The sequence below is a fragment of the Tamandua tetradactyla genome, chromosome 3 (assembly GCF_023851605.1).
Source record: "Tamandua tetradactyla isolate mTamTet1 chromosome 3, mTamTet1.pri, whole genome shotgun sequence".
Classification (NCBI taxonomy): domain Eukaryota; kingdom Metazoa; phylum Chordata; class Mammalia; order Pilosa; family Myrmecophagidae; genus Tamandua; species Tamandua tetradactyla.
In genome coordinates this window covers 210498713-210517251 of record NC_135329.1, presented here as the reverse complement: position 1 = coordinate 210517251, position 18539 = coordinate 210498713, and the positions used below count along the sequence as shown (strand labels likewise).

The 18539-nt window shown below is 40.1% G+C and overlaps 1 protein-coding gene and 1 pseudogene across 3 annotated transcripts in view; both read right to left on the bottom strand.

Annotated features, from left to right (window-relative positions):
• The window catches only part of LOC143678265 (UDP-glucuronosyltransferase 1A6-like), a 129071-nt gene that overhangs the window by 43821 nt on the left and 66711 nt on the right, over positions 1-18539 (bottom strand). Inside the window, exon 1 of one of the 3 annotated variants that reach the window (XM_077155489.1) lies at positions 11731-12573. The exons of the other annotated variants lie outside the window; for them this stretch is intronic. Coding sequence (XP_077011604.1) covers positions 11731-12558 — 828 coding nt within the window. The 5' untranslated portion in view covers positions 12559-12573. Of the gene's footprint in view, positions 1-11730; positions 12574-18539 lie in introns of those variants that run through there. 3 annotated transcript variants of the gene reach the window in all.
• Positions 6059-10044, bottom strand: LOC143678269 (UDP-glucuronosyltransferase 1A3 pseudogene; annotated as a pseudogene).

Here is an 18539-nt window from a genome sequence, read left to right as displayed (position 1 = left end):
ACCAACCTTTGCTGGCTTTGAAGATGGAGGAAGGGGCCACTAGACAGGGAATGTGGGCAGCCTCTAGAAGCTGGAAAAGGCTAGGAAGCACATGTCCCTCTAGAGCCATGAGAAAAGACTGCAAACCTGCTGATGACTGGATTTTAGCCCAGTGAAACCCATTTCAGAATTCTAACCTCCAGAAATGTAAGATAATGAATATGTTTTCTTACTCACTAAGGTTATGGTAGTTTGATACAGGCAGCCATGGGAGACTGATACACTGTGTCATCAGAAGAAGATCCCGAAGTTCTTTTTGAATCATCCAAACTCGGGTGTATCCTTTAGAATATCATCATTTATTCAACTTGTAAGGTGCTGGGTGCAGGAAGCATTAGGTTGGTTTAAGGATTAAGTGGGTCTACTGATTTTAAGGCTGTAGCAAACATCATCTGCAAAATGGCTTGAACATGGCACCACCTGGTATTCTTGAGATAATTAAAGTGCAGTGCTTGGAGCAGTTCCTGGCATATAGATCTACTCCACAAACGTGAGCTGCTGCTATTTTCCTGCCTATCATCATCCTCAATAAAGCAGTGTGGGAAATCCTGCTTATGCTTCAAAGGATACCATCAAAAATGTGAAAAGAAAACCCACACATGGGTGAAAAATATATATCACATATCTGATAAGGGTTTAATACCCAGCTGTATAAAGAACTCCTATAACTCAACAAACAAAAAACAAACATAATTAAAAACTGGACAAAGGACTCAAATAGGCATTGCTCCAAAGAAGATATACCAACGACCAATGAGTACATGAAAAGATGCTCAATGTCATTAGTTATTAGGGAAATGCAAATCAAACCACAATAAGATTTACTTCATCCCAGCCAGGAGAGCTATAATAAAATATTAAAAAAAAAAGAGAGACAAGAAAAGAAAACAAAAACAATTAATGTTAATGAGAACCTGGATAAATTTGAACACTCATTCATTGGTGGTGGGAGGATAAATTGGTACAGGCATGGAAGGAAACGGTTTAGTAGTTCTTCAGTAAGTTAAGCATTGAATTACACATGACCCTGCAATTTTGCTCCTAGGTATATACCCGAAAGAATTGAAAACAAGTATTCAAACACAAACTCGTACACATGAATGATCATAACAGAACTATTCACAATAGCTGAAAGGTGGAAACACTTGAAATGTCCATCCACTGACGAATGTGGTCTCTCCATACAATGGAATATTCTTCAGCCATAAAAAGGAAGGTCTGACAGATGCTATGATGGATGAACCATGAAAACACAATGCTGAAAGAAGCAAGACACAAAGACCACATATTGTATGATTCCATTTATATAAAATATCCAGAATAGGCAAATCCATAGTAAGAGAAAGAGATTGACCGTTGCCAAGGGCCAGGTGGAGGGAGAATGAGGAGTGCTGCCTAAAGAGTAGGGGGTTTCCATTTGGGATGATGAAAATGTCCTGGACCAGATCATGGGGATGGCACACAACATTGTGTAAGCCACTCAATGCCACAAAATTGTGCACTTTACAATTGTTAAAATGTTAAATTACATGTTATGTGTATTTCATGACAATAAAATAACATGGTGTGGCCTCTTTGGAAAATAGTCCAGAATTCGCTCAAAAAATAGACATGTAGTCCTACAGTCCAGCAATTTTGCCTTGTCAGTACAAAGCTTATATACCCCAGAAAAACATGTTTTTAAATCTAATCCAATGCACATGAACCCATTGTAAGTAGGACCTTCTGATGTTGAACCCCTTCCTCAATCCTACAAGAAGAAAAGTTTAACTTAAAATGGATCAATGACCCAATATAAGAGCTAAAAGTATAAAACTCTTAGAAGAAAAACTAAGTGTAAATTTTTATGATTCTGGGTTAGTTTGTATTTTTAGATATAATACCACAAGCAGAAGCAAGAAAAGAAGACAGGTAAATTGTGCTCATCAAATTTAAGGTTTTTATGCTTCAAAGGATACCATCAAAAATGTGAAAAGAAAACCCACCCATGGGTGAAAATATATATATATCACATATCAAAGGAATGCCACGAAATGGGTTTTGGATTAAAACACATTCCTACATATATGTCCAAGAGAACTGGAAACACATATTCACACAAAACTTTATGCTAATGTTCATAGCAGCATGATGCATAAGAGCCAAAAGTAGGAAAAAAGAAAATGTCCATCAGATGAGTAGTTTCATAAAACTTGGTGTATCTACAGAATTGAATAGTATTCACCAATAAAATGTAAGGCTACAACATGTAAAAACCTTTAAAACGTGATACTTAAACAAGGGAGCCAGGCATTTGTAAATAGGACCTTTGGAGATAGCAGGTGAGTCTTGATCCATGTGACTAGAGGGGAAGGGAGGAAGCCTTATAGAGGGGAAGGGAGGATGCCGTCAGGCAGCAGTAGGTCCAGGAAGGAGAGACCACCACGTGACAGGGGACTGCCATCACCACTACATGCTGATCGCGGGAGGAAGCCTGGTTGGCTGTCGTGTTGATTTTGGACTTCTAGCTTAGAGACAAATGCTTGTTGCTGAAGCCAACCTATTGTGCAGTATTTATCATAGAAGCTCTGGCAAATTAAGACAATCATTAAAGGATAAATCATCTTTTTCCACCTCTGGTCCTACTCTTCTGTATCAAAACAAGAGATCTTCCCTGCTATGGAAAATCATTCATCTGACTCTCTATGAACTATCTAATTCCACTTTCTCATTCCAATTTCTCAGTAAATGCACATTCATCTCATTTTCTCTCCTCCCACTCTCTTCTGAATCCTTTCAATAGAACTTCCTTCACCACTAGTCTAGTGAGATTATCCTCTGAGGAGTTGTCAGTGGCCTCGTTACTGAACACAATAGCCTATTCTCCACTTTTATCTCATTCAGCGAATTTTGGCAATTTGGTATCTTCTAAAATGCTCTCCTCCTGTTAATCTGCAACTGGTAGTAAAACCAAACAGAAACCCAGCCTCACAATCTCCTTATTTGTTTTTAATGTTTTTCTTTTTCCACTCAGGGGATGAGAAAGTTTATGTAAAGCAAGGAGTGTCCTTATTTAGGGTATCTATACTTGACAAAATTCAGAGGAATTCTCTTCCTTGGGAATTTATGAAAACAAAATTATTTGTTGAACATGATTATAGTCATATATGGGTAGAGGGGAAGGGAGTAACTAACTTGAAACAAGCCAAAACTGAATTTTTAAAAAGTGTAGGTTAAAAGCAATAAAGACCACAATTGGGAATGCAGAAAATAAAATCAGTGACTTGGACATGCTCACTCAGAATGAAGGCAGGGAGGGTGGGGATAGAGAAGATAAGAAAACTGAGGTGTAAAATGAGAGTGATGAAGCCTGGAGAATAGAAATCTAGGAATGACAGGTCTTCCCAAATTATAAATCAGAACAAAAAGTTCAGCGATTTAACAGAGGACAATGTTCAAGCTTTCAGTAAACCTGAATTTAACTTTGGGCTTCCTGTGCATGGTAGGCAAAATAATAGCTCAATGTCTTAAACCCCAGAAGCTGTGTATATGTTATTTACATGAGAAAAGGGATTTTGCAGATATACTTAAACGAAGGGTCTTGAAATAGAATATCTTGGATTATCTGGGTGGGGCCAATGTAATCACAAGGGTCCTTATAAATGAAAGCGGGAGGCAGAAGAGTTTAGGATTTCAGGAGGCTGCACTGCTGGCTTTCAGGAAGGAGGAAGGAGGCCAGGAGTCAATGAAAGTGGGCAGCCTCTAGGAGCTGGAGAGGGCACTGAAACATATTATCCCTAGGGCCTTCAGAAGAAACAGGGTCCTGCACCTTGATTTTATTCCAGTGAGACTCAGTCTTCTAGACAATAAATGCATAAGATAATAAGCTTGGGTTGTTTTGAGCCACTAAGTTTGTGGTAATCTGTTCCAGTAGCACTGGGAAACTAATCCACTAAATTTTGGGACAATGTCATGCAAAAAGATCAGTCTCTCGGATATAAGAATAAAACAAGGAGCAAAAAGTATGCTACTTCTGAAGAACCGAAATAAGACTAGTTATGGATTTCTTCTGCACAGTAGAGAATACCAGCTCATAAGAAAGAAGTTAATAAATCTGTACCCAAACAAATTGGCACTCAGAGTGGAGTAAGAGACAGTCTTAGGTATATAAAGACTTCCTAAATTATCAATTTATTATATTCCAGGAAAAATACTGGAAGATATAATGGAGTTAATTTGAAGATGAATTAAAAGTAAAATAAAAAAGCAAACCAAGCACCTTGGTAGAAGAAATGCTTGGCATTTTGCTTTCATACGAGAGTAGAGAAATGTGTGCTTGACTGGAAGCCCCAGGAAAGAAGCGACAGGAAAGATATAACACCTCTCTATTTGCAGATAGGTAGACTTCCAAAATTAACAAGGAAAAAGAAATCAATAAGAAGAATAAGCTTACACGAAATGGAAAGAATAAAATTAAGCATACACATTGCATGACCAAACCAAATCTTATGTTAAAAGAGACTATGAGATTAGAGTTTATTTAAAAATGTGTTTATACTACTACTACTAGTAATAATAAAATGTGGTCTTCACAGATAAACATGTAAAAGTATGAGTTTCAAGGAATACAAAAAGAACAAGTTAAGCAACACTGACATCATATAAGGTAGATGGTTAGGGATATTATTTAATGACAAAAGCAAATTCTATGGGGAAAATACAAGAATCATAAACCTATGTGTACCAAACAATCTAGCACATATATCAAAAATTATTAAAACCCCAAAACATGATCAAAATTCAGTTAGAAGGGGATATTGTTTTTACTTTTTCTTTTCTTTTTTAGGTGCATAGTCCAGGAATCCAACCTGGGTCTTCCACATGGAAGGCGAACATTCTACCACTGAATGACCCATGCATCCTTAGAAGGGGATATTTTAATATATCTTTTTTAAAAATTGGGAAGATTCAGTAGATTTTTTTCAAACAGAAAAATTGACTTATGCAATCAATGGAGTCAGTATTACAGCTATATATAGACCCTTACCAAAAATATACATTTTTAGATGTATCCATGATATTTATAAATATTGATCATATGGTGTCCAATATACTAGTCAATAATAACTGCTCAATACAGCTATTGAGCACTTGAGTTGTCCTTATTTCACATGATGCATGCTATATGTGTAAAATATAATAAGATTTTGAAGACTCAGTATGAAAAAAAAGAGAATGTAAAATATCTCATTAATGATTTTATACTGAATACATGCTGAAAGGATAATATTTTATATATTTGGATAAATAAAATATATTACTAATACTGATTTTATATGTTTACTTGTACTTTTTAAAAAACATGCCTACTAGAAATTTTAAATTATAAATATGGCTTCCATTATATTTCTGTGAACAACACTGTACTACAGAGAAGCCCTCTTCAGAAATTGTGAAAAGCAGTGACTTTACAAAAAATATTCTCTAATTATAACCCAAAATAATTAGTAAACAAGAATAAAGGAAAGTTAAAAGTCTTATATATACATAAATTAAAAGACAGCAACTACATAGCCATAAAAATAAAATTGAAAATCAAAAATTGAAATTAAAATTTTCCAATGAAAGGGAGAGAAATGTATACCAAAACTGAACAAACAGAAAAAGTTGTATTTATAGCCTTCAACAACATAATACTTTAATGCAAGGATAAGTTAAATAGTTTTAAAAGTAAGCTGAAATTAGCAAAGTAGAATAATAAAAGAAACGGAGGGAGTAAACAAATTGCCAAGCTGTTTCTTTGAGAAGACCAATAAAATAATTCTATCTATCATAAGCCTTTAAACTGCAAGAATGATAAGGAGCAAACATATAAAAGACTTAGACTTTGACCTTTCATCTTAGAATAAAGAACAAAAGCTACTAAAGGAGACAATCTAAGGGTAAACTAAACTCAATAAGTAAGGGTGACAGTAATTCAAAATTAAAAAAGAAGAATTAATGAGACAAAAATCATAATAATTGAGCCTATCATGTATAATACATGATGAAGATCACAAGTAAATGATCTTTTATGCACCAAATAAATGGGCTTCAATATGTCTAAAAGAAAAGCAGAAATACCAGCAGACATTCCCCTAAATACACTTGTATTTCCAAGGCTTAATTCACAACTGCAACTCTATAAGAGCTACAAATGTCAAAATAAACAAGAAATAACAGCTGAGATTGAGTTGTGGAGATTGCCAAGGGTCAAGGTAGATACTGGACCACAAAGATCATGGACCTTGAAGGTCAAGTGGTAGACAGCCAGTCTCCAGATGACACACCTTGTCCACCTGGGCAATATTTTGATTATAGCAATAATAATGGTGATAGATATCATCTATTGGGTGATTTATTATTGGGACTGATTATGATCACGCTCAACCAGCTGGAAGAAGGACACTGAAGCTTGAACTGATGCAGGTAACTTCAGAGGACATTTTTACATAGACACACTAAAATAGTACCAAATCATTTTAAATATTTCCTACTTTTCAGCAGTTTCACAGATCTACTAGATGAATATTTATTGATAATTTTAAAAGTACAAAAACAAAGGGGAAGAATCAAGTATGAATAGTTACCTTGTGATTTGATAAAAAAAGTAATGAAGATTAGAATCCTTTATAATAAAACAATCATTAATAAAAAGAAATACATAGTAAGAAAACAAGTATAAAAGATCTAATATCAGAGGAGTTATATAAATTAGATGAATAGGACATGAATATGCTGATTTCTCTATAAAAGTGACAGCTCACTTAGTGGATTAAGAAACGAATTCCAATAATAAAAAAAAAAAATTGAAATCCAGCCCCCCGTCTCCCAAATTCAAACAAATGCATCCAAATGTAGAGGGTTAATGTAAGATGCCTCTCAAATTATTGGCACAACAGTACTTACTATCACGGAGACTTGGGGTGGTGTGGGATCAATTCTGTGGTGTGGTCAACTTCCAGACAAACCCTTCGCCTACTACACTCCCACCTATTCATCCCTGACCCCACCTTCATGGGTTCTTAGGCTCATGGTTTGATCACGATGACCCTTACTACCATCCTTTCAGGAGTTCAGGTTCCTAAGTAGAAGACCTATTTGAAATGCAACTGTCATGATGCCTACCCAAATCTGGAACATCCCCCACTCTACTCTAGGGACAAACTCCAGGTCAGGGACATCCTGTCAGAAAAGCTCAGAAAAGTTAGAGTTCATTATTTCTCACTCTAATGAGAAGCCCTAATCCTACCTCTCTGGCATTGTCTCACTTCCACTTAACTTATTCAATGTTTTTGAAACTTCAACTGTTCTGACTGGTTAGGTCCCCTTGTAATCACATCTCCATCCCTTCCAAGACAGGACCTTGAAAACCAGCACAATCTGCTGGTTCCAAAATCCATACCTACGTCAGTTCCCCAGACAGATCAGCTTTTCTTCTTCTACATAGCAGAAGACATTTGCACAACCACAAAAATGGTGCCTCTATGAATGAATGGACTTTGTTGAGACACACAGTAGCTTGTCATCATATTATGGACCCTTACCCCCTACCTTTCCTTCCTCTCAGTGACCATGCCAATTTACTCGCACTACTGGAGACACTTTAGCAATGTATCTCACCGAAGGTTGTTAAAGGGAAAATGAAAGATAGACATATTTAAAAAGATTGGTAGATATGAAAGCACTTGAAAGAAGTTTTTTTAAAAAATGGGTTCCACCGGGAACCCTGAATGGGTAAAGACATCCACAGAGACCTGAGACAGTGGCTTTCTGAGGGCAAAGTTCATGCCCCCAATGAAAACCATGTTGGGCATGACAGGCCAGGGATAGTCCATCACAAAGTTTCTTCTGAAATGCCACATGGATCTGTATCTGAAAATATCCACCAGGGAAATCTGTCTCTGCAGAAGCTCAGAGGCAAGGCTTGCATGGGGGAGAAAGAAATATGGAAAATGTATTTCAGGGTCAGAGGGTAGAGCATGTTCTTGACCCGCTGCAGGAACGTCATGTGGTCTGAATTCATTGTTAATAACCCAGGAATATATGAGGAAGGGTTTGGGTACCCTCAGAATCCAAGTCACATGGAAGAAAACACAAAAAAAAACATAGCAGGAACAGAGAGGTACTCAGCCAGCAAGGATCTGCAGGGGTAAATGGGGTTGCTTAGAACCACATCAAATGAGCTGGCATTCAGGGACCTGATCAGTTCCTTGTTATGATTTTTGAGAGTGCACATACCTTTTTCAACATCACTATTCTTTTAGAAAACATCTTCAGAAAATCCATTTGTTCAAAAATCATATGACTGTGGCCTGCCAAAAGTTGGTCATATTCTTCCTGGGTGTAGGGAATGGCATAGGTTTCCAGGGTGAAAAAGTTGGCTCCTTTGACGTGTGTGTTCACCTCTGGTGTGATGATGGCCTGGAGGCCTCTGGCACTGAGCACCTACATGAGCTTCCACATGTTGAGCCAGTGGCTGCCTTCTGTGAGCACCACCAGCACCTTCCCACCCAAGGTCCCAAGGTCCTCTTCCCAGGGCCTGAGGTCCAGGAAAAGTACCAGCCCCAGGAGCAGCCACAGGGTAAGCTGGAGACCCATCACCATCTCAGCAGATTTCCATGGTGGCTGACTCCACACAAACCTGTGCTTCCACCTGAAGCTTCTCACCCACTTATTACTGAGCCATTGAGCAAGATGGAGTGTGATTGGAAGGCACAGACCCTCTTTAAGTGAATCATTACAGAATAAACCTTCCACCCACTCAGCAGGCCCTTCTGTCTGCACACAGCACGAGATCCAGGATCCCTCTCCAATAAACTCCCCTGACCCTGCCACCTTCTCAGGACCATGTCCTCATCCACTTTCTTATCTTTCACCCAACTGCCCAAACAGGTGTGGGGACACTGGTTTCATTTCTCTGCCTCCCCTTCTCCTATGAACTGCCATCTCTCGTGTTCTAACTGAGCTCTGAGGGGGTCACTGAGGCCTCTTCCCCACTGTAAAACTCTCTGCTGGCCGTGGCACTCTCTCACCCCTTTTGAAGTCTTTCTTCCCTGCCTCTTAAAAAGCTATTGCAATATTTAAGAAAGCCAATCAAGTAAAATCTGAACTTTAAAAGTTGATCAGAACCACACTAGAGACTGTCAGAATGGAGTCTTTATAAATGTGCTCTTCACAAGTAAACTTTAAAAGCATGAGTTTGTTTTTACAGTAAAGAGACAAGGAATACAAAAATCAAGCATAGCACTATTGATATCAGATACGGAGTATGTTAAGGGATGTTATTTTATTACAAAAGCAAACTCTATGAAGAAAATCCAAGAATCATAAACCTTTGTGCACCAAGCAATCTAGCATGTATATATATATATACATACATATAAAGCAAAAATATTGGAACCCCAAAACGACCAAAATTCAGTTAGAAGGGGATATTTTAAGATATCTTTGTCAAAATTGAGCAGAGTCAGTAGAATCTCTTTAAAATAGGAAAATTGTATTATACAATAACAAAATCAATATTACAGTAACTAATAGGCCCTTAAAAATACATTCTAAGATGTATCCATGGAATATTTACAAATATTGATTGCATGGTACCCAATATACAAGTCACGAACTACATATGACTATTGAGCACGTGAATTGTGCTTAGTTCACATTGAGAAATGCTGTAAGTGTAAAATATATAATAGGTTTTGAAGACAGTATGAAAAATGAGAATATACAACATCTCATTAATAATTTTATACTGAATAAATGCTGAAAGGATATTTTTCTATCAGAAACAAAATATATTATTAAAATTAATTTAATATGTTTTTATTTAAAATGTGCCTACTAGAAAATTTTACATTACAGATGTGGCTTGCATTCTACCTCTGTAGACAATTATGTACTAGAATTGTACTAGAACACTTATTGAGAAATTATCAAAATTTTGACTTCATGCAAAAAAGTCCTCTAATTCGAATACAAAATAATTTGTGGAAATATAAGGGGAAAGGCTAAAACTCTTAACTATATTATTAAATTATACATTAAGAAACAGCCTTCTAGATAGCCATTAATTGAAGTGGAAATCAAAAATTGAAATTAAAATTCTGTTAAGAACAATGAAAGGAAGAGAAATGCATACCAAAACCTAATGAATAGGAAACGTTTTATTTACAGCTGATAACACCAAAATACTTCAACGCAAGATTGAGATCAACAATTTAAAAAAGAAAAGCTGAAATTAGCAAAATAGAATTAAAAAGAGATGAAGGAATAAACAAAGCCAAAAGCTGTTTCTTTGAGAAGATGAAATTCAATCTGTCCTAATTATTTAGATTAATGAAGAAAGATGGGGAGCAAACAAATAAAGACTTAGACTTTGATCTTTCATCTTAGAGAAGAATTGCAAAAGCTACTTAAAGGAGTCAAGTCTAAGGGTAAATAAACCAGACAAGTAAAGTCAAAACTAAAAGAAGAAGAATTAATGGGGCAAAAATCATAATACTGAGCTTATCATAATGAAAATCACAAATAATGATCTTTATGCATCAAATAAATTGACATCAACATCTCTAAAGGAAAAACAGAAATACAGGCAGATATTCTCATAAATACACTTGGATTTCAATAGGTTAATCCACAATTGTTAGTCTAAAAGAGCTACAACAGTCAAAAGAGACAAGAAAATAGCTGCTGGGATTGAGTTGTGGAGACAACCAGGGGTCAAGGTAGATCCTGGACCACAAGGATCATGGACCATTAAGGTCAAGCGGGGCTGACAGCCAGTCTCCAGATGACACACCTTGTCCACCTGAGCAACACTTAGATTGTAGCAAAAATAATGTTGACAGGAAATATTTATTGGGTGATTTATTATTGGAGACTGATTAAGATCAAGATCATCCAGCTAGAAAATGACATATTCGTAAACTAAGAGAAAATAGCAACAATTCATTTTAAATGTCTTCCTACTTTCAGCAGGATTACAAACCCAGTAGATGAATATATATTTATAAATAAAAAACACATCAACAAAGGGGGAAAATCAAGTAGAATACTAACCTTGTGATTGGATCAGAAAGAAGGATGAAGTTTAGAGTCCTTTATCATATTACATTCATTAATAAAAGGAAGTACAGAGTAAGAACACAACAACTATAAAAGATCTAACATCATAGGATTTATATAAATTAGTTGCATAAGACATAAAGGGGCTGATTTCCCGATGAAAGTGATAGTTGGCTCAGTGGATTAAGAAACAAAATACAGCCTCCAAGAATTCAAGCCAACAAATCCAAATGCTGAGGACGAATGTAAGATTCCTCAGAAATTATAAGTAAAGCAGTAGAAACCAATTGTGAACATTCCTGAAAAAAGCCTTTTTCAGTTACACTCATATCTCATCATCCTGACCGCACCTTCACTGGATTCCTGGGCTCATGGTTCGATTTCAATGATCCCTCCTATCATCCTTTCATGATTTCATACCCCCACACATGCCTCTCCTTCCTCTCAGGGACCAAACTGTACCACACTACTGAGGATGATTTAACAATGTACCTTCACAAAGACTTTTATAGGGAGAGAGAGAGACATCTTTAGGGAGATGGGTAGGTAAGTAAGCACTTGAAAGAAAGTTTCAAAAACTGATTGTGTAAAGGCACCCATACAGACCTGAGGCAGTGGCTTTCTGTGGGCACAGTTTATGCCCCCAATGAAGACCATGTTGGGCATGATGGGTCTGGGATAGTCCATCACAAAGTCTCCTCTGAAGACCCACACGGATCTGTATCTGAAAATATCCACTGGGGACATCTGTCTCTGCAGGAGCTCAGTGGCAAGGCTTGCATAGGGGAAGAAAGAAACATGGCAAATGTATTTTAGGGTCAGAGGGTAGAGCATGTTCTTGACCCGCTGCAGGAATGTCATGTGGTCTGAATTCATCATTAAGAACCTAGGAATATACGAGGAAGGGTTTGGGCATTGTGTACCCTCATAATCCAAGTCACATGGAATGAGACGCAAAAAATACACAGCAGGCATAGACAGGTACTCAGCCAGCAAGGACCCACAGGGGTAAATGGGGTCTGTTAGAACCACATCAAATGAGCTGGCATTCAGGGACCTGATCAGCTCCTTTTCATGCAGTAGCTCTGTACAAGATATATGATAGAGCATAGATGCCTTTTTCAAGATTTCTATACTTTTAAAAAACATCTTCAGATAATGAATTTGTTCAAAAATCATATGACTGTGGGCCCCCAAAAGATGGTCATATTCTTCCTGGGTGTGCGGAGTAGCATAAGTTTTCAGGGTGAAAAAATCAGTTCCTTTGATGTGCATGTTCACCTCTGGTCCAAGCACGACGGCCTGGTGGCTTCTAGCACTGAGCTCCTGCACGAGCTTCCGCATGCTGAGCCAGTGGCTGCCTTCTGTGGGCACCACCAGCACCTTCCCACCCTCAGCCCAAGGTCCGAGGTCCAGGAAAAGCATCAGCCCCATGAGCACCACAGGGGAAGCTAGAGGCCAGTCGCCATCTCAGCAGAATTCATGGCGGCTGACTCCACACAAGCCTCTGCTTCCACCTGATGCTTCTCACCTACTTATCATGGAGCCATTGAGCAAGACAGAGTGTGATTGGAAGGCACAGACCCTCCTTAAGTGAATCATTACAGAATAAACCTTTCACCCACTCAGCAGGCCCTTCTGTCCACACACAGGGCAAGACCTGTGTTCCCTACCAATAAACTCCCCTGACCCCACCATCTTCTCAGGGCCATGTCCTCATCCACTCTCTTATCTTTCATCCAATTGCTCAAATAGGTGTGGGTCCACTGGTTTCATTTCTTGGCCTCCCCTTCTCCTGTGAACTGCTGTCTTCAGGTTCTAATTGAGCTCTGAGGGGGTCACTGAGGCCTCTTCTCCACCATAAAACTCTCTGCTGGCCATTCCACTTTCTCACCTCTCTTGAAGTCTTTCCTCCCTGCCTCTTAAAAATCGATTGCAATATTTAAGAAAGCCAATCAAGTAAACTCTGAGCCTTAAAAGTTGATCAGAGCCACAACACAAAGCACAAAATGGAAAGCTGTTTTATGAATATGTCATTACTACTCATGAGAGAATATAATTCTAGTTGGAGAAGAATACTTCTATGAGAGAATACATGAAGCAAAATGAGAATATTTGTACGTGAATTTCACTTGGTCAAACTAGAAACAATATAAATAAGAAACTGTACCAGGATTAATTATGCTTCACCTTCATCCAACAGTGCACTTGTAGGAATTATGTTGAATGTTGAGTGAATCGTAATGACATCTAAGATAGTAGCACAAGTCCCAGTGCAATGAAACAAGTGTTGGGTACACTTGGCGATGTTTGATCTCAATTTCCATTCTGATGCTTTAGATCTCTGGGGAGTTGTTAATTTCTTCACTTGCTTTTTGCTATAGGATTCAGAGATGTGCAACTTATTCAGGTGTTAAAAAGACCAGGTGTTAGAAAGACGTGGGACCTTTTCAAAAATCCAAGCACATATTTCACAAGGAAAATAACTAATAGTTTTTTATCCAGCCCTCTGGAAATTGAAGATCAGTTCTTTACATCTGGATGATCAATAAGTTCTCAAACCTGAGAGAAGTTTTCAGAATTTGGCCTAGATTTCCCTTTGTTTATTTTTTATTATTTGTTTGATTTATGTATTTATTTTTATTTTTTGCACTGGATGGGGTCAGCGGCAGTTCAACAAAGAAAATATTTAAGCCTTTACCTTCAAAATAAAAATAATGATAAAAAAGAAAACCCTCTTCCTCCCCCAATGGGTAACACCGAGGAAAAGTGTGGCATTGCCAGGACAGCCCTCTCTAAATGGGGAGGGGCGCTGGCTCTGCTCATTTTCCTCCCCGTATTCCTCCTAAAGTCAGGAAGGCGCTGCTGAAGGGCTTCCAAATCGGGACCATCCGGAGGTCACCTCCTGGGCTCAGGGCTAGAGGAAGACAACAGGGACTTGGAGAGGAAGCTGTCCCACCCCAGGGAAGAAAATCGCAGTTTGCTGAGGCCTAGATGTGCAGGGTGACCCCGTGACACCAGGTCGGCTCCCCACGGGCACAGGGTGAGAGCCCCGGCCTGGCCTCAGGCCCCGCGTGGATTCCCCCTCAGGACCTTTATGCCGTGGCACGGGCAGGTGTGTGACTCTGGGGTGGCCCCATTGCCAAGGAGTGGGGGGTCTATCTATGGGACTCAGTCTGGACCAGGAAGTCAGGTCCGGGGGCTGTTGGTGACAGGTCCCCCCTGCGGAGATACTCTATCCAGGACAGCGTGACCAAGGCACCCAGGAGCGGGCACGCGTGCGGATATAACAAGCATGTCCGCGGAGGCACAGGAGGGTCGGGGTGCAGAGGGGAGTGCAGGAGGAGTCGGGGTGCAGAGGGGAGTGAATGAGGAGTCAGGGTGCAGAGGGGAGAGCGGGAGCGTTGGGGTGCAGAGTGGAGTGAAGGAGGAGTCAGGGTGCAGAGGGGAGTGCAGGAGGAGTTGGGGTGCAGAGGAGTGCGGGAGGAGTCAGGGTGCAGAGGGGAGAGCGGGAGCGGTGTGGGTGCAGAGTGGAGTGAAGGAGGATTCAGGGTTCAGAGGGCCCCAGGGAGCATGTCTGGGATTGGGACAGTTATAGGACGGGATCTAGAAGGGAGTCAGCAGTGGAGTGAAGAATCCCCCAAGCGGGATTAAATGCCAGCCCCTGACAAACACCCTAGGGTGATTCTTCTTGGCACAGGAAAGGGCTCTCCCTGGTTCTCAGCCCAGCAGCATCTGGATTCGCTGCTGTCATCTGACTTCCCCTCGCATGTCCGAACTCAGAGGCCCTGGAAGGGACCAGGTTTCCAGCTGGACCCCTGGGAGGGGCCCTGGGGGAAACAAGACCTGGGCTGGGGCTGGGGGCTTGCCTTCCTGGTGCTGGTGGGACTCCAAGAGATGTCCAAGCATCAGATTGACAGATCTGGAGCAGGGAAGGGGTCTGCACTGCCCTGAGAGACTTGGGGTCCTCAGGCAGATGGTAGGTGGAAGACGTGGGGTGGGTGACATGGCCCCAGAAATGCAGAGACAGAAAAAGGGCATCTCCTGAGCCCAAGCCCCAGGAATGTTTCCCCTGATGATCTCTGTGCCTTCCACACACTCTCCTGCACTTCGGCAGCTGAGGCCATATTTCTAGCTCACACATGGCCTGAATAATGTCTGGTCAAAGATTTCCTAATCCCAAAATCCAGTGAATAAGTTACCTTCCGTGGCAGAGGGAATTAAGACTGCACATCAGCTGACCTTGACATAGGGAGGTTACCCTGAGGTTGCCACCGTAAACACGAGGTCCTCATAGGTATTAGGGAGGCAAGAGGGTCAGGGGCAGAGAGCAGTCGCTGGGAAGACGGAAACTGAGGTTTGAGTGGTGCAGCCACAGGCAGGGGACACGTCTAGCCTGTAGGGACTGAATTCTCCCCTGGAGTCTCCAGGAAGGTGCAGCCCTGTCCACATGCTGATTTTTAACCTCCTGAGGTTCATTTCGTCTTCTTAACTTCAGCACTATAGGTTAATAAGTCTGCGGTTTTTTGAGCATGTAGTCTGTGGTAACTGGTTGCACCAGCAATGGTAAAAGAACAAAACACCTGTAACATCAGCTGGCCACAACTGTCACCCAGTGTTCCCCTGACACCTCAGAGTCCATAGTATAGAACTGAACTCACTTCCCACCACCACCCACCACCCCCAGGTAGAGCAGTGATGACGGGCTCTGAGTTTGGATGCACATGAGCCCTGTCCATATTGGCTGCATGAAGCTAAGAAAACCCAGAAAGCCTCTCTCAGCACCACTTCCTCTTCTCTCCTGGGAAAGGCCTTCTCACTCCCAAAGACTCACCTTAAAAATAGTTTTCTCTGAGTACAAATTTGGAGGTCCCACACATCCCGATTTCAAAATTTACTATGAAGAACCAAGAATGAGAACAGTGGGGTGCCGGCGTAGAGACAGACTCATAACCCAATGGAATAGACTTCAGAGTCAGAAATAAACCCACACATTTCTGACCAGTTGATTTCTGACAAAAGCACCAAATCTGATCAATGGGGAAAGAATATTCAGCATCAACAAATGTGCTGGGAAAACTGGGCACTCACATGCAAAAGAGTGATAGCTCACCTCACATGGTATTCAAAAATTTGCTCTAAATGGGTCAAGGATCTAAACATGGGAGGTAAAAGCATAAGACTCTTTGAAGAAAGCATAGGGCAATCTTCGTAACTTAGAATTTGAAATTATTTCTTAAATATGACACCAAAAGCACGTATGACAAAGAAAAATTAGACAAAACAGACTTCATCAAAATGCAAAGCTTTTGTGAACCAAAGTTATGACATTATGAAGAAAGCAAAAAGACAACCTTCAGAAAGGGAGAAAATAACTAACTGCTAATCACATATCTGATAAAAGTTAATATCCAGAATATTCAATGAACAGCTCAAAATTCCACAAGAAAATTTAAAATTGGGCAAAGGACTTGAATAAATATTTCTCTGAAGAAGACATACAAATGGCCAATAAGCACATGGAAAGATACTGAACATCACTGGTCCTCAGGGAAATGCAAACCAAAATCACAATTTGATAGTACTTCACACCCAGCTTGTGCTGGCTTGAAAGGATGTATGTCTCCTAGAAAAGCCATGTTTTAACCTAAACCCCATTTCATAAAGGCAGAATAATTCCTATTCAATACTGTATGTTTGAAACTGTAATTAGATCATCTCCCTGGAGATGTGATTTTTATCAAGAGTGTTTGTTAAACTGGATTAGATGACAACATGTCCCCACCCATTTGGGTAGGTCTTGATTGGTTTCAGAAGTCCGATAAAAGAGGAAACATTTTGGAGAATGAGAGATTCAGAGAGAGCAGAGCAGAACGACATAGCCATGAGAAGCAGAGTCCACCAGCCAGTGACCTTTGGAGATGAAGAAGGAACATGCCTCCCAGGGAGCTTCATGAAACAGGAAGCCAGGAGAAGAAGCTAGCAGATGACACCATGTTTGCCATGTGCCCTTCCAGACGAGAGAGGAACCCTGACCATGTTCACCGTTTGCCTATTCACTTGAGAAAGAATCCCTTAACTTCATCATCCTTCTTGAATCAAAGTATCTTTCCCTAGATGCCTGTGATTGGACATTTCTATAGACTTATTTTAAAATTGGGACATTTTCTGAACCTTAGAACTGTACACTATCAACTTATTAAATCCCCCTTTTAGAAGCCATTCCATTCCTGGTATATTGCATTCTGGCAGCTAGCAAACTAGAGCACAACCAGATGGCTATTAGTGAAAAAGAGAAGAAAAGAAACAAAGGAGTGCTGGGAAGATACAGATTGGAACCCTTATACACTGTAGGCGTGATTGTAAAATAATGCAACCACTGTGGAAATCATTTGCACTGTTCCTCAGAAAGCAGAACATAGAAGTATTGTATGACCTGGTGTCATGGTCAGGTTCATGTGTCACTTGGCCCGGAGATAGTGATCACGTGTCTGGTCAAGCAAGCACTGGCCTGTCTATTGCTGTAAGGACTTTCATGGACTGAAATCATGAGCACACTGGCTGCATCCATGGCTGATTACATTTGCAGTCAGCTAAGGGTGTTGTCTTTTGCTTAATCTAATCACTGGAAGCCTTTTAAGGAGGATTCCCAAGAGACAATCCCTCTTTCTGCTTCACCCAACCAGCCTCCTTGAGAGTTTGTTGAGGACCTTCATTGGCGCTGCCAGCTTGCAGCCTGCCATACAGATCTTGAATTCTACATCCACATGGTTTGCGTGAGACACTTATAAATCTCATATTTACAGACATCTCCTATTGGCTCTGTTTCTCTAGAGAAGCCTAGCTAATACACCTGGCAATCCTATTTCTTGGTATGCATCCAAAAGAACTGAAAGCTAGTGCTCGAGCAGGTCTTTGTACAACAGCACTCATAGCAGCATTATTTACAATAGTGAGAAAGTGGAAGCAACCCAAGTGACCTTCAACAGATGAATGGATAAATAAAATGTGGTCTAGCCATACAAGGAATATTACACCATAAAAAGGAACAGAGTTCTGATCCATGCTACAACATAGATAAATCTTGAAGACATCATGTTGAGTGAAATAACCTAGACACAAAAGGACATATATGGTAAATCTCACCCATATTAAATACCTAGAACTAGAAAATTCATAGCTACAGCTAGTAGATTGCAGGTTAGCAGGGGCCTGAAGGGAATGGGAGGTAGTGCTTAAGGGATGCTGAGTGGAAAGTTTAGGTAACAGATGGTGGTGATGGGAGCACAATATTGTGAATGTATTTAATACCACTGAATTGTACCCTTGGAAATGGCTAAAATGGGAGATTTTGAGTGGTGAATATAAAATTTTTAAACAGTGGCTTTCTTTGTGAGTCTGTCCCTGTCCCCCTC